We start from the raw sequence: 14,526 nt of genomic DNA, 5'->3' as shown, positions 1-14,526 counted from the left end.
AAGTTTCACAACAGATCTATGCATATTCATTTCCTAGCTCCACCTAGACCCGCTTTGTATGCTAATTATCTTATCAGTCCTTCTGCGCTTGCGTATTACTCTCTGGTGGTCGTCCGGGTGGCCGTCGGGATGAAGTAAGTTGTATTCATCAGAGTAGAACTTTTTAACCTTTTCTTCTTACTCTCCCAGCTGCTGTTGTTCCACAGTTTTGTTTGTTTGTCTTCCCTTTCTTAAATATGCTTTCACAGATGCACAAACAGCAATTTTTGGCTCATCTCTGGCCAGCATCAGGTCCCTTTGGAGCCAACGGAATCTGGCCCTTATCTAACATGGGCATCTTCTGGACTCTTCTCACAGAGGCTACCCCTGCAGCGCCCTGCAGATAAAACCTTGCTATGTAAACCCAATACTCCTATAGGAAGAGATCTTCTGCCATTCCTCTGGCAAATTCGGGGAGGGCCCTCTGCACCCAGACGGTCTGGAGCACGGGGACACCTTCAGCCGCTGTCACCAACCCAGCGACAGCACTGTGGCAGCACAAGTGAAGAATGGCCCCGCAGGAGCTGGACGTCAGGGGGGACCTGTCCCTGGATGTGGGTACGGTGCTGCCCTGTGCCCGGGAGAGTGTGGGGGTGAGCTAGGACAGCTGCCAGATCAACCACAGCCATGCGGAAGTAATGCTGTGCCCCTGCCAGCGGCGGGAATTAGAGGGAACGGTCAAATGAGTAGGGGAGGGGAGAAGCAAAGCCCCGAAGGGAGAAGAAGACAAAGACCTGCACTACATGACGTGGTTTATTAAATACCAAGGAGGGTGACAGAACTTGGAATTAAAGGCAGGCTGTTATCTGCACAGAACCGCCGCATTCATGCCGGCATGGCGGGGCCAATGACTGCTCTTGCTCACTGCCTGGAAACTGCCCGAATTACAGGGCAGAAGGCAAGTGCTCGCAGTCTACTGCCATCTTGGTAGAACTATGGCTTGTTTTCTGGACTGGGACTTCGTCTGCTCCACCTTCATCTGATCAGTAATAATGTTCAGCTGTGAAAATAGGGAAACGCACAATAAGAGGGGAATGCTTAAGGAAGGAACACGTTTTCACCTCCAACTACAAGCATTTCAGAAGTTAGTGAAGGAAATACCACAGGCTACACACAGAACATCTAAAGGGAACCTGCAAATGACTCTTGCTCATCAGTGACTCTTGCTACAAAAAGACTCTTGCTACAGGCTTGGGGGAGAGTGGCTCAAGAGCTGTGCAGAGGAAAAGGATCTGGGGGTGTTGGTCGATGCTCGCCTGAACGTGAGCCAGCAGTGTGCCCAGGTGTCCAAGAAGGCCAACGGCATCCTGGCTTGTATCAGGAAAAGTGTAGCCAGCAGCACCAGGGAGGTGATTTTTCCCCTGTACTCTGCTCTGGTGAGGCTGCACCTTGAGTACTGTGTTCAGCTTTGGGCTCCTCAGTGCAAGAAGGACATCAAGGCCCTGGAACATGTCCAGAAAAGGGCTATAAAGCTGGAGAGACCTCAGGGGAGACCTTATTGCTGTCTACAACTACCTGAAAGGAAGGTGTGGGGAGCTGGGGGTCCACCTCTTCTCTCAGGTAACTAGTGACAGGATTGGAGGGAATGGCCTCAAGTTGCACCAGGGGAGGATAAGGTTATAAATGAGGAGACATTTCTTCTCAGAAAGAGCAGTCAGACATTGGAGCTGGTTGCCCAGGGAGGTGGTGGCGTCACCGTCCCTGGAGGTGTTCAAGGCAAGGTTGGACCTGGCGCTTAGGGACGTGGGTTAGTGAGTGACATTGGTAGTAGGGTGATGGTTGGACCAGTGATCTTGAAGGTCTCTTCCAGCCTTAATGATTCTATGATTCTATGATTCTGTACCAGTGCAGAGAACAACAGTATATGGGCTGCCGCAGGGAATGTTAACTCCATCCCAGACAGACCCAGTACAACTGGGGCAGGTGCCAGCTCAACCATGGCCACAGGGAAGTAATGCAGTGCCCCTGCCAGCCAGGCACGTTCTCAATGCCTCCTGAGGAGCCCTGCCCCATCGCATGGCCCGAGATCCCCATCCACGCTGCGGAAGAACGTCAACTGAGGCACAAAGAGCTCTTAAGGCAGGAGCCAGAAAGTGCCGCAGTCACTGCTGGACTGTGGGGGGGTGTGGCCCTCCAACTTAAGAGGACACTTGTGACGCCCCTGGTGATGCCCATTGTGACACAATGTGCCACCATCGCTGAGACGCAGTGTATGTGCACCCCTGCCAGCAGGAGTGCTCAGTGCTGTTGCCTCTGCTGTGGGAGCAACAGCGCTGCCCTGGCTGGGAGCCTCGGTGCGTCCCTGCCCTGCCTGGGAGCACCAGGCCACAGCCGCTGCTCGGGGCTCGGCTCCCCTGCCCCTGCGCCTGTCCGTGTCGGACCCAAGCAGGGCCCGCAGGGCTCTGGTGGCCCCAGGTGGGCTTGTGCCCACATCCTTGCTGCAGCATGCAGAGGCTCCTGGGGCTCCTCCACCGGGGCCAGGAGCATCCGATGCCCAGCAGCACTTCCCTGTCCAGAGACAGCGATGCCCACCAGCTGCCAGAGGAGGGCCTGCACGGGCTGCACCGCGCGGCCGCCCGTGGCGACCTGGCCCGGCTGAGGCGGCACTGGTGGCTGAAGAAACGAGGCAAAAACCGTCGAGACCAGGCAAAGCGGTGAGGGGCTGGGGGGTGCGCTTAAAGGCTTGGGGTGGGATCGCTCTCCCGTGGCGTGCGAGCTTCAGCCTGGTGCCGCTGCGTACGCGGCTCTGGCACCAACCCTCCTTCTGCAGCAGGTGTCAGCAAGAGCTGAGGCGATGGAGGGCTGAGGCTGGGCGTTGTCCGGCCAGGCAGCCTCTCGCCCTGAAGTCAGTGGCACTGGACATAGTCGGGAGCACATGCTCCTACCAGCCCTTGGCAAAGCCTTCAGCCCCGTGCAGAGAGACGGCTGAAGCCCAGGGCAGAGTCAGGAGCACGGCAGCAAGGGCACCGCCTCCTCTGGAACCCTGGGTCAGAGCTTATGGGTGTGACCCGTTCAGTGACAAACTGGATCTGATTGATACAGCAGTGCGCGACGGGTTAAGAAGAAGGTTACTCAGAGGCATAGAGTGGTAACCAGGCTAGAGTAAGAGAAAGTGGGAACCACTAAGGAGGAGTTGTTAGGCTCGGACGGGCCTATAGAGGGCTACGCGTGATCAAAAGGAATGCACCAACCAGAAGTCTGTAACTATGTTTGCCAGCCACGTGCAGCGCGTGGAGGGGCTCAGAAAAACTATGTAAGATCTGGCATTGGGACAATAAAGGGTCTCCATTTCTCGACTATCTTGGAGCCCGTGTCGTCATTCCCTTCAAGAGCTGGTCGCTGAGAGGGCTTTTCCCTCTCAGCTGGCAGAGGGGAAAAATCCAGCTTTGCTTGGAATTGCTGGGGCGGCTCGAGCGCTGCTTGAAGGGTGTGCTGCCGACTGCCACTGCCCTGTCCTCTCCCTGTGGGGTTGTTTAGCAGCCGCTCGGGCATTAGCAGTTCTCTCCTGTCCTGTGGGTGATCAGCGTCAGGGCATTCACCGCCCTTCTGCCGCTCGAGTGATTGTGGAAAAACTTGGAGACTTACACTGACTTCGCACTCTTCATGGAGTTCCACAGCCTCCAAAGCTTACGTTCTGCTTGGCATTGGCAAGTGGAGACTTGTGGCCCTGCGCGTGTTCCACAGCCAGAAGTGATTTGGGGCATTGCCTGCCTGTGGAAAGCTAATTTATTTTGGTTTTAGGACACCGCTGCACCTTGCTTGTGCGAACGGCCATGCAGACGTTGTTCGATTCCTGGTGCAAGAGAAGTGCCTGCTGAACCTTTGTGACAACACTGGCAGATCGCCACTCATGATGGTATGTGGAACACGTTACTCTGCTCTAAGTGGGGCTTTATCAATTGTGCTTCCAATGACAAGTGTCTTGCCGCATTCTTCACACCGACCTGTAGAGAAACATGAAAGTTGTAATCGGCACGTAATAGGCGTACACTAGCTCATCTCGGAAGACGCTCTTATCTTCCAGCACTGGGAAGCTGCTGTAGCTGTGACAGAGTGAAACACGGCACAAGTCCTTCCTTTTCTTTGTGTTGTTTGCAGGCAGTGGAGAGCCAGCATGAAGAATGCGTGGCGATTCTGCTAGAGCACCGTGCCGACCCAAACCTGGAAGGTTACAGAGGCAAGTCTGCCCTTCACCTGGCTGCCGCAGCTCCTAACACGTCTGTAGCAGAGATGTTAGTTGAGCATGGTGCACACCTTGAAGCAAAGGACTGTGTAAGTTTTGAATCTGGGCAGCACTGCTCTTTGGGAAAGGCACTTAATTCGTCTGGGTTGTTCTGACGGGGATTCTTTATCCTTTCAGGAGAGAAATACCCCGCTTCTTCTTGCCATCTCCAGCCATCATAAAGAGATGGTAAAGTTTCTTCTTCAAAAAGGAGCGAATGTGTGTGCTCGAAATTTCTTTGGAAGGTGAGGCATTGCTCCAAAGTGCATGTGGCTCTCCTTAGCATTGTCACTGGAATGAACAGGAGAAGGAGAGTCAGTGTTGTCCAAGAGACAATGGGCATCAAGTGAAACAAGAGGCCTTCCCACAGCTGCTTAGGAGAAACCCTCTCAGCATGAGGAAGGTTAATCAGGGGAGCAGGTGGCACCAGGGGTTTGAGCAGCCTCCATCCTATGAGGCTTTGAAGAGCAGAGTGGAAGAAGCCTTGAGCAACGTGCTCTGGCCTCGTGGCTGAGTCTGCTCTGGGGAGGCGGCTGGCCAGGAGCTGTCTGGAGGTGCCTTCCAGCCTCAGTCCTCCAGCACTCCCCTGTGTGTGGCTTTGCTTTCCCTGTGCTTGTAGGAATCGGGGAGGGAATTGTTTGGGGAGGAAACAGGGATTAGAATAACAACAACACAGAGCCTGCAAATGCTGCTATGTTTCATACCATCTTTTGGATGCTTTAGGACTGCTCTTATGCTTGCCGCTTCTGCTGGGGAAACGGATGTAATAGAGCTACTTCTTTCCTACGGTGCCAACATTGCTTGCGATACGGCTGTGGATTATGCTCTCCGGTCGGGACATTCTGAGTGAGTGTTTTGTACGTCACTGTTAGAGCGGCTGAGTTGTCAGAGTGTCCGTGCTGATTTGTCACCCTTTGTGATAGATGCACAAAGGCTTAACGATATCTTCAGACCTTTCTTGAAGCTGGGCTCGGTGATGTCTTCTCATAAATCACCTTCCCAAGTCAAGAGAGGATTTGGAAGTAGAGGAGAACTTCCACCCACAAGGCTTTCTTAGAAATCCCGCTTGTGTTGCTAAGCCCAGTTCCGCTCCACTGACCAGGAAAGAGGCACCTTTTCTTTCAGTGGGGATCTTACCAGTGTCCCTTTAGATAAACCCTCAAAGAGATCCCTGGTGGTGTAGCAGGTCCACCATCATGGGGAGACTGACACCGCACACAGACAGTTCTGAACTGGTTCCAAGTCAGCTGCTGTCCTAGGCAAGAGCAAGGATACTAGGCAAGGATGTTTTGGATCTGACTGCCTGTATGTTCTCTCTATCTGCGTGTAGCCTTTGCAAGAAACTGGTAGAACATGCACGCTGTGAAAAGACGGGAGAAGCTTCTGCTGGCGCTGCACAAGACACAGCAGTCCCCAGCAGATTCTGCTCTCCGAGGACTGAGCGCTTTGCACTGGCCACACTTGCTTTGGATGGAGAAGGTAGGATCCTGAAGTGTGGAAGAGCTGATGAGGACAACTAATGTGGCCTGATGTCAGACCGCTTCCCGTATTTGGGGGCAGGGCTTGACTGGCAGGGAAAAGCAGAGTGCCAGGAATGCTCACACTGTCTCGCTTCGTCCATCCCTTGTAGGTGCCCTGCCAGCTGTAGGAGCAGAGCAGGAGGAAGAGGCTGAATTGCCCTGGGATCGCAAGGTACTTTCTGTGAAGGACCCACTGGGCTCCCATTTGGCTCGCTTACTTTGGGGCAAGTTTACCTCTGGGCTCGCTTACCTCTGTTGCTGCCTCTGCCACTTGTTTGTGACTGGGGCCCTTGAACTACTTGTGCTCCAGCCCAGCTGTTCAGTTTGCGCTGGGCTGGTGAAACTGCTGGGAGAACTGGGTCTCGCTGCAGCTGGCCTTTCAGTTAGAGTTCCAGTCTAGGGAAAGCATGTTCTACATAATGAAGCAGCAAAGATTATTCCTGCTGCTTAAAATCTTCTGAGCTTCTCAAAGGGGCTGGCCGGGAGTGGACTGTTGCTTTTCACCATACTTCACCAGTGCTCCGGTAACCTTTATGTGGCAATTCTTAACGCCAACAACGAAGAGATACCAGAGAATAGCATTGAGGGCTTGCAGCTCTGCTTTCAGCGTGCGTTCCTTGGCCGCGAGCATGTTCTCAGAAGCAGCAGGGAGATTCCAGGCCATGCTTAAGCTCTGGCAGAACGAAGTCTGGCTTCTGCTTTACAACTGCTGAAATGCCATTGGAGGCAACAATAGTTCTGCAGATTCCATTCTCCACTGCCCGCCTTTTTGCGTAGGTAGAAAGCCCCTGCCCAGTCTCTCAGGCTATGTTCCAAGAAGAGAAAAAACGTTAAGCCTTCCCTCTGTTTTAAGAAACAGAAACCCTCACAAAGAGCTGCTGATAGTTGAGGCTAAGAAAGATGGAGAGAGGTCCCCAGCTGTGCCTGGTGGTGGTGCACTTCCAATCCTTTGTTTCAGTCAGAAGACTGACCTAGTTGTAGAACCTAATGAGTAAAAGCACAGCTCATATTCCCATGTTCTCACTGACTTTGTCATGCTCACGGAACACCATTTCTTTAGGATCAAGACAGACAGCTGCAGCTTGAGCTTCCTGGTGCTCCTGAAAGTCTGTCCGTGTCAGAAGCCCCACCTGAAGCTACTGAGAGCCAGCTCAGTGACACTGAGAAAGACGCAGAGTGCTTGCAAGAGGAATTGGAGATGGTTAAAGCTAAGGTATGGAAAGGCTGCACTATAGGGATAAATCCAAGGGTGGTTGTCCTTTCTCTTCCCTTCTTCCCCCTCTCTGCTGGTGACCAACACAACGGGCCCTTTGGGGAGCTTTTCACAAGCTGGAGGGACAAAGCAGTGCGTTAGGAGGCACCTTCCAGGGGGTAGGTTTGACCAGAGCAGTTTGCGCTTTCTCAAAACTTGGGTGTGCTCTGAGACACAGAGGGTGCGGCACCACTTGGGTGTGCTCTGACAACGGTTGTAAATTTTTTTTCATGTCTCTGTGTTGGGACCAGCATTGGCAGTGTCTGTGCCAGAGTCGCAGACAAAGCAGGCTGAGTTTTGTGCCAGCGTTCAGGAAATTCTGTAGAAAATCTACAGAGCTATAGGAGAGGGGTTAGTACAAAATGCAGTGAAGTAACATGCATGGGGGTTTGAGAGTGGAAGCAGTCAATTTCCCTCCCTAAAGACTAGGCTGACCACCATGGATTGATTCTTCCTTTGGTTTTGCAGGTGGAGGCATCGGAACAAGCGTGTATTGAGTCTGAGGTCTGGGTAAAATACCTGGAGACTGTACTGGAGGATAAGAAGAGAGAAGCAGCAGCTTCTTCCCAGAAAGTGCAAGGCTTTCTGGAGCCATTCTTTGGAACTGGAGCTCTCCAAAAGCTGGAAGAACGCATGCAAGGGTAGGCAGGGTAGTAAGACAGAGGGGCGAGACGCTGCTTTCTGGGACTGTGTGAACGCGAGGGAATTGCCTCGTCACATCACAGAAAGTTAATACAGGATTTGGAAAGAAGCCTTTGCTTTAGCTTATGTTCTTGCACACTGTTCTTTCCAACTGTGTGCTCTTGTGGAGTTCCCCAATAAGGCCTGTATTTCTCTTTCAGACTCAAAGCTGGAAGTGACAGATTGGAAGCCACAATCCAGCAACAAAGCAGACTGATTGAAGCCCTTCAGAGACACCAGCAAGCCTCTGCCTCAGTAAGTCAGTGATAAACTTCCCTCTTCCCTGTGAGCTCCTGCGCCTAGCTAAGTAGTTCTGTGGGGACAAAGTAAGATGAGATTTTTCTGCCAAGCTTAGGGGAGCCGAGTTCTTGACCAGCTGTGCTGACTGTAAGCTGCTCTGAAAATCCTGCCGGTCTGTTCCCCAGCTTTCTGGTTTTGAGAGTTTTCCCATGATACTACGGCAAGTCCTACAACACCAGGAAGTTCTTAGCACTAGAAAAAATAAGGGTTCACTGGAATGCACTGGTCTAGGTATTTTCTGCTTTAGACCAGTGGTGATATTGAAGATCTCAGGCTGCACTTGAGATATTCCTCCTGCGTGAGAGGTGGTAGTCAAGTTTGCACAATGCTGCACAGCCCCGACCTGACATGCTGCGCTGTGGCTAATAAAGCAGTTCCTCTTGGCGTAAAGGAGGGGCTTTCATCTGTGGCCTCTGTGAAGCAAATGATTCTTCTTGTCTGCCTGGGGAGGAGGGAGGTGAACATGAGCCCTGTACTCTACTGAGACTGGCAGGAGGGGAAGAGCGGCAGAGAGGTGTGAGGCAGGAAAGTTGCACGCAGCATGACTTTTCGCTTCTTTTTGTGCTTCTGTAGGCTCGTAATCACCCGGAGGACTTGGTAACTGCCTTTCAGTCAGCACAGACAACCGCAGACGGGCATCCACACCAGCAGGTATGGGAACGCTTTCTGTGAATGACTATTTTAGTCTTTGAATACCTGCTGGGCAGGTAGTGGGTGAAAAGACCAGGGGAGCCCTGGGAAACCCTCCTGCTTTTATGGCAGGGCACGTTCAAGGGAAGGGGAAGCCCTGCTACTCCTGCTTCCCCAGTACTGCTACCGAGTTCTGCCTAGGCTATCTGCACATACCACATGTAGATGCTGTCCCTGTGCTGGTTCTACCATGTATCGTTTCTGTTTTGAAAGCATCAGTGTCAGAGAACAGAAGAGAAGCTGGTCGAGTTGAAATGCCCAGTCGAAGTGCGCCTCGAGCAGGAAATGAAAAGCAACAGCGAACTGCGGAGAGAATGTCGCAGGTATGGCTTGTTAGCACTTTAAAGAGAGATCCCATAGAGTAGAAATCAAGCTTCATGGAGGCTGAATGTAAAAATAGGTGAGGGTAACTGTCTGTGAGCAAATTCAAGCCTCACGCTAGGTCTTACAAGGCTCTTCTGTACACGTGCCTATGGTTTTACAGAGCTGCCAAAAGAACTTCAAGTGCAGGTTGCCCTGCAATTCTCCTGGGAGGGCAGGAAGTCCCTTCTCCATTTATTCCTCCGTTCAGGTGCAAGGTGGACCCTCCAAGTGATCTGCGGCACTGGACTGCTGTTTTTTCTCAGTAACTCCTGGTCTGTCAAGCGTGTTAAAGAAGAAGCAAGGCTTCTCTATGCTGTTTATGTCTGAGAATGTGAAACAGGCTGGTAGTTCCTTCACCTCCTACCTCAATGTTTTCTTGACTAATTTGCTGCACAGGTTAAGGAGGCTTCTGAACGGAGCTCTGCAGAAACTAAGAGAATATGAGGCCAGAGAAAGAGAGCCCCAGTTCACTACTGCAAGAGACATGATGAGCAGCTGCTCTGAAGGGGCCAGTGAAGCTGATAAATTAACAGCAAAGGTGAGCTCTGGATTCTGCAGGATTTTGTGGTTTCTTTTTTTGTCTGTTAATGTCCATACCTCTGTTGTTCTTTTCTATGCTCCTTCTTGTATTGTGAGTTGTCTGTTCTCTACTTGATGCTCCTTCTGTTGTCATACATAGCAGGTATTGCAGAAGGAGTCAAGTGCCCTTGTGGTGGCTCATTCTTAGTCCAAAGGCTCGTAGCATTCTCGTGGCTTCACTGCCATTAGAAGAGTTCTCTTAAATGACAGGGAATGGCATTGTGTTTAGGCAGTGTAAAATGAAGATTAAGTTTCCGGGTTTTTGTTTGTTTTTATTTTTTGTTTGTGTTTGTTTTGAGGGATTTTTGTTTGTTCGTTTTCTATCTATAAAAGGCAGGAACGTCCCGAGTGTATTTTTAGAAGGTGTAGAAAAGGTGTATTTCTGGGGGAGAAGAGTAAGACAGCATCGCAGCTGGCCTTTGGGACTTAATGGGACATCTGCTATATCCTCCGTATCCTTGCAACCAAACATCAGCTTTGACCTAGAGAGAAAATGCGTTCCTCCAGCAGTTCTGTCAAAGTGGCCTCCTGAGGCACTGTTTCCAAAGCTTTCAGAGTAAGGGCAGGAAGAGTATTTGTTGCTCGTGCCTAGTCCGTTCTGCACTGCAGCGCTTCCCCCCACACACAATAGGCATTCTTTCTGGTGTCTGGGTAGAGGTGTGTTTGATGTCCCATGAGCAGAGGAGCATTTTGGGCAAGAGCGTCCCTAGCAAAAGAACCGAGGAAGGATGGAAACTTGGGGAATCCTGTCAGCAAAGATCTTAAAGCTGTTCTTCCCTTAAAAGACGAGCCTGCCTTTACTTTGCTTTTAATACCGAGTCAGAAGGTGACAAAGACCATCTTGACGCCCTACCCCTTTATGCATTGCTCTCCACAGCTCAATGAACTTTCGCAGCAGCTGGAGATGGAGTCTGGAAAACGCAGGCAGCTAGAAGCACAAAATCGCGACCTGCAAGAAGAGCTGTCTGCTCTGCGTGGGTCTCAGGAAAAACTGGAGAAGAGCAATGGCCAGCTGCAAGAAGAGGTGGCATGCATCAAAGCTCTTCTGAAGACTTACAAGGTGGGTCACAGGCAAAAGCAACAGCATGAGACAGAGATAAGAAAGAGCCTGACAAGGAACAAGTGCTCGGACCAGAAGTCGCAGGTGATGTTTGTATTTGGGGTCTTGCCCCTCATTCTTTCTGTGAGGCGCTGTTCTCCACAGGCACAGAAGTCCCTGTGAAATGTGTATGGAGCCTTTGGAAAAGGCTTACTTTCTCCTTCAGACTAAAATGAATGGTTGACCTGTGGGAGTTTCCGGCTTCTGCCTTCACTGCTGGTGGTAGTGAGGAGGCAAGTGGCCTCCCCTGAGTGAGGCTGGGCCCTTGAAACTGGGTATGTGTGACTGATGGGGGGATGGTTCTCTTCTTCTTTGTGGTGATGGAAATTTCATTATCTGCTTCAGACACGGGCAGCCTCTCCAGACATGCAAGAGCTGACAAGATCCCCTCCTTGTGCTTCTCTGAGAAAGAACCTAAAGCACAGAAGCAGAGGTGCTGACTCTGAAGAGGAGGATGGAGGGAGAAAGACACCACAAGAGCATACTTTTCCAGATGAGTCCATTCAGGCAAAACTGGAAAGGTACAAGCGCTACTATCTGGAGGAACAAAAGCTCAGAGAAGGTCTAGAAAATGACTTGCAAAGGTATGTCCAGACTGGGTTTTGGAGTGAAAGCAAGATGCTGCTTTTTCCTTGTACGTTCTCCTCCTAAAATCCCTCTTGTATACCTGACCAACATTACGTCAGTAAATATGCCTATAGTCACTCTCATAGTCACTCTCTGCCTGGGGCCTGCTCCTGCGGGGGCTCTCCATGGGCCGCAGCCTCCTCCAGGCCACATCCACCTGCTCCACCGGGGGCTCCTCCACAGGCTGCAGCATGGAGATCCTGGACTCTTCTCACAGAGGCCAACCCTGCAGCCCGTTACAGCCAAAACCTTGCCACGTACACCCAGTACAGCGATGTAAGGCAGAAAAGAGGAACTGCATGTCCTATTGTCATGACAACAAACTAAGAATGCTTAAAGAAGTAGGAGCCTTCTAGATAGTAGAATCTGATTCTGTGAAGTCTACGGCTTTGGCTGCCATTTCAGCAGCATGTCTGAGATTTGAGATTTCCTTAGGCAGGGGAGGATATCCCTGACTCTTTATGCAGGTGATGCATCTTCCAGAAGAAGCCACATAAATACACAGCATTGGCGGTACTTTTCCACAATGGATGCAAGCTCTCCAAAAACCTCAAATCAAATGATGTTTTTGTGTTTAGATGCCATTAATCCCTTCCACTCTCAGAAGTCGAATGTTGGTCAAAGACCTGGAGAGTAGCTTTGCCAAACTGTAACCAAATATAATTCTTGCATGCATCTGACTTTTTCAGAGCTCGTCAGCGTCTAGACGAAAACAACGCTAAGCTCCACCGGAAGCACCACTGAAGCCTGCGTGGCTCAGGTCAGCATTCATAAATGTTATTCTCAACCCCTCTTAAAGCATATCTGTGAGCAAGCTTACGCTTCTGAGCCTCAAGTTAGAATCCCTTTGTGGTTCCAAAACACACCTTCTTTATGCTAAAACAACTGCTAAGCATCAGAAGAGTACACAACTGTATGGGGGCGGGCTGAAGACCTCTGGTCATTGGGGGGTGTGCAAAATACAGAGTGCCCTTCTTCTTCTGCAAAGCCGTAAGGGAAAGAGTGAAGGGAAAGAAAGGGAGAATAGACAAAATAACCGTACAAATGGTAATAGGAGAACAGGCACCAGACAAAGACATGCCGCACTGAAGGCTGCGTTAGGGCCAGGTTGCAGCAGGAAGATGTTTGCCTTTTCAAAGGCAGATCCTTTTCAACGTTTTCAAGGTGAATGCGGAAGCTGTATTTTAGGAGTAGTGTTCCAAAGAATGCCCAGTTTGAATGCTTAGAGAGTAGGGACACTTGAGGATGAAGAGGGCTGCAGAGGACTAAGTCTAACACTGATGAGCAAGAGTCATTTGCAGGTTCCCTCACAACGTTCTGTGTGTAGCCTGTGGTATTTCCTTCACTAACTTCTGGAATACTGGTAATTGGAGGTGAAAAGGTGTTCCTGCCTTGTGCATTTTCTTCTTATTGTGTGTTTCCCTGTTTTCACAGCTGGATATCATTACTGATCAGATGAAGGTGGAGCAGACAAAGTCCCAGTCCAGAAAACAAGCCATAGTTCTACCAAGATGGAAGATGACTGCCAACACTTGCCTTCTGCCCCCTAATTTGGGCAGTTTCCAGGCCGTGAGCAAAAGCAGCCATTGCCCCCACCACGCTGGCAAGAACGCAGCGGTTCTGTGCAGATAACAGCCTGCCTTTAATTCCAAGTTCTGTCGCCCGCCTTGGCATTTAATAAACCATGTCATGTAGTGTGGGTCTTTGTCTGTTCCCTTCTCCCTTACGGACTTTGCTTCTCCTCTCCCATGCCCATGTGACTGTTCCCTCTGATTCCTTCTGCTCGTCTCTCTTACTGACCAGGAGCATCCTGTGAACATCAAATGTATTTTTTCCGTTGTGGGAAGCAGACCAACCCTCTTGCAGATGTGTCCTGTGAGTTACACAGTACCAAGGGAAACTCCTGGGTGAACTAGGGACAAGGGCTTGGGATGGAAAAAGGGAGAATACACAAAGACAGAGGTGTCATTTGCCTCTTGTGGCTGGAAATGGTTCCCTTGCAAAAGGGATAGCCCACGACAAGCGGGGGACCTCAACCACACTGTCCATGAGGCTGGCAGAGAGCTTTAATGCTGCGGCCAGATTTCTGAATGCAGGGGAAATGATTTGTAGGCTTCAAACCAGCATCCTCTGAGACCCGGGCTCCCCCATATAAAGAGATCTTCTGCCACTCATCTGGCAAATTCAGGGAGGGCTGAAGGCAGAGGAAAACACCACCTGCGCACCCACTCCATCCAGCAATTGCCCCAATCCCCTGAAGTCCCTTTTGATAGTCTCCAGGCTTCTCTCAGCAGTTTCATCACTGCCACCCTGAATTCTCACTAATGGGTAATAATCGGAGGGGGGCTAACGAGGTCAGGAAGTTTCCTGGTAATGTCCTTGACCCGAGCCCCAGGTAGGCTGCAGACTTCCCTACGGGTAGGGTCGAGCTGACATATGGGGCCCTCTGTTCCCTTCAGAAGGGAGTCGCCTACAACCATTACCCTTCTTTCCTTCTTGTTGGAGGAAGTCTTGAGGCGTGGAGTCAACTTGCTGGGTCCTTGCGGCTCCCTTGACTGCCTCCAGCGGCCTCGATGCGGAAAATCGCCTGCCCGCCGCGATCCACTCTCCGCAACAGCACGCGACTGCCTTGGACTGCAAACCTCTACGGAGGGAGCAAAAGAAGGGGGCAGGGGGAAGTTCTCATTCCCTGTGAAGGAGTTACTTTGCAAGACCCCTTGTTTGCCTATGGAGTGACTGTGGGACACACCTCTGTGGTGGTTTTACTCAGGTGGGCAGCTGAGCTCCATCACAACCGCTCACTCACTCCCACTCCTCAAAGGGAAAAGGGGGAGAAAATACGATGAAAAGGGCTCAAGGGTTGAGACAAGAACAGGGAGTTCACTCAACAGCTATTGTGAAGGGCAAAACAAACTCAGAGTATGGAAATTAGTAAAATCTATTGGCTGTTACTTACTAACAAGCCAGAGAAGTGAGAAACAAAGGAAAGAAACCAAAGCCAACTTCGTCCCACCCACCCTCTTCCACCTCCTCCCCCTGAGCGGCACGGGGGAATGGGGGCTGCGGTCAGTCTGAAGCCAGGGATAGAAGAATGGGGGCTTGCTTAATCATGTTAATGATTAATGATTAAAGGATTTATCTGTGAAAGCAACAC

General features: G+C 51.0%; 1 protein-coding gene across 1 annotated transcript; it reads left to right on the top strand.

Moving 5' to 3' along the window:
• The first annotated feature begins 1,607 nt into the window (after nucleotides 1–1,607).
• Nucleotides 1,608–13,066, top strand: LOC136789869 (POTE ankyrin domain family member B-like). The gene is made up of 17 exons (XM_066991126.1): nucleotides 1,608–2,693; nucleotides 3,781–3,895; nucleotides 4,138–4,311; nucleotides 4,400–4,506; nucleotides 4,985–5,107; nucleotides 5,592–5,740; nucleotides 5,892–5,953; nucleotides 6,842–6,994; nucleotides 7,502–7,674; nucleotides 7,876–7,969; nucleotides 8,588–8,665; nucleotides 8,918–9,027; nucleotides 9,464–9,605; nucleotides 10,524–10,706; nucleotides 11,091–11,329; nucleotides 12,062–12,132; nucleotides 12,807–13,066. The coding sequence occupies exons 1-16, from the start codon at nucleotides 2,485–2,487 to the stop codon at nucleotides 12,114–12,116; spliced, it is 2,166 nt and encodes a 721-aa protein (XP_066847227.1). The 5' UTR covers nucleotides 1,608–2,484; the 3' UTR covers nucleotides 12,117–12,132; nucleotides 12,807–13,066.
• The last annotated feature ends 1,460 nt before the right edge of the window (nucleotides 13,067–14,526 follow it).

Source organism: Anser cygnoides, chromosome 1, assembly GCF_040182565.1.
Source record: "Anser cygnoides isolate HZ-2024a breed goose chromosome 1, Taihu_goose_T2T_genome, whole genome shotgun sequence".
NCBI classification, from domain to species: domain Eukaryota; kingdom Metazoa; phylum Chordata; class Aves; order Anseriformes; family Anatidae; genus Anser; species Anser cygnoides.
Note: the sequence above shows the minus strand (reverse complement) of the source record. Positions and strands in the feature narration are given on the sequence as shown.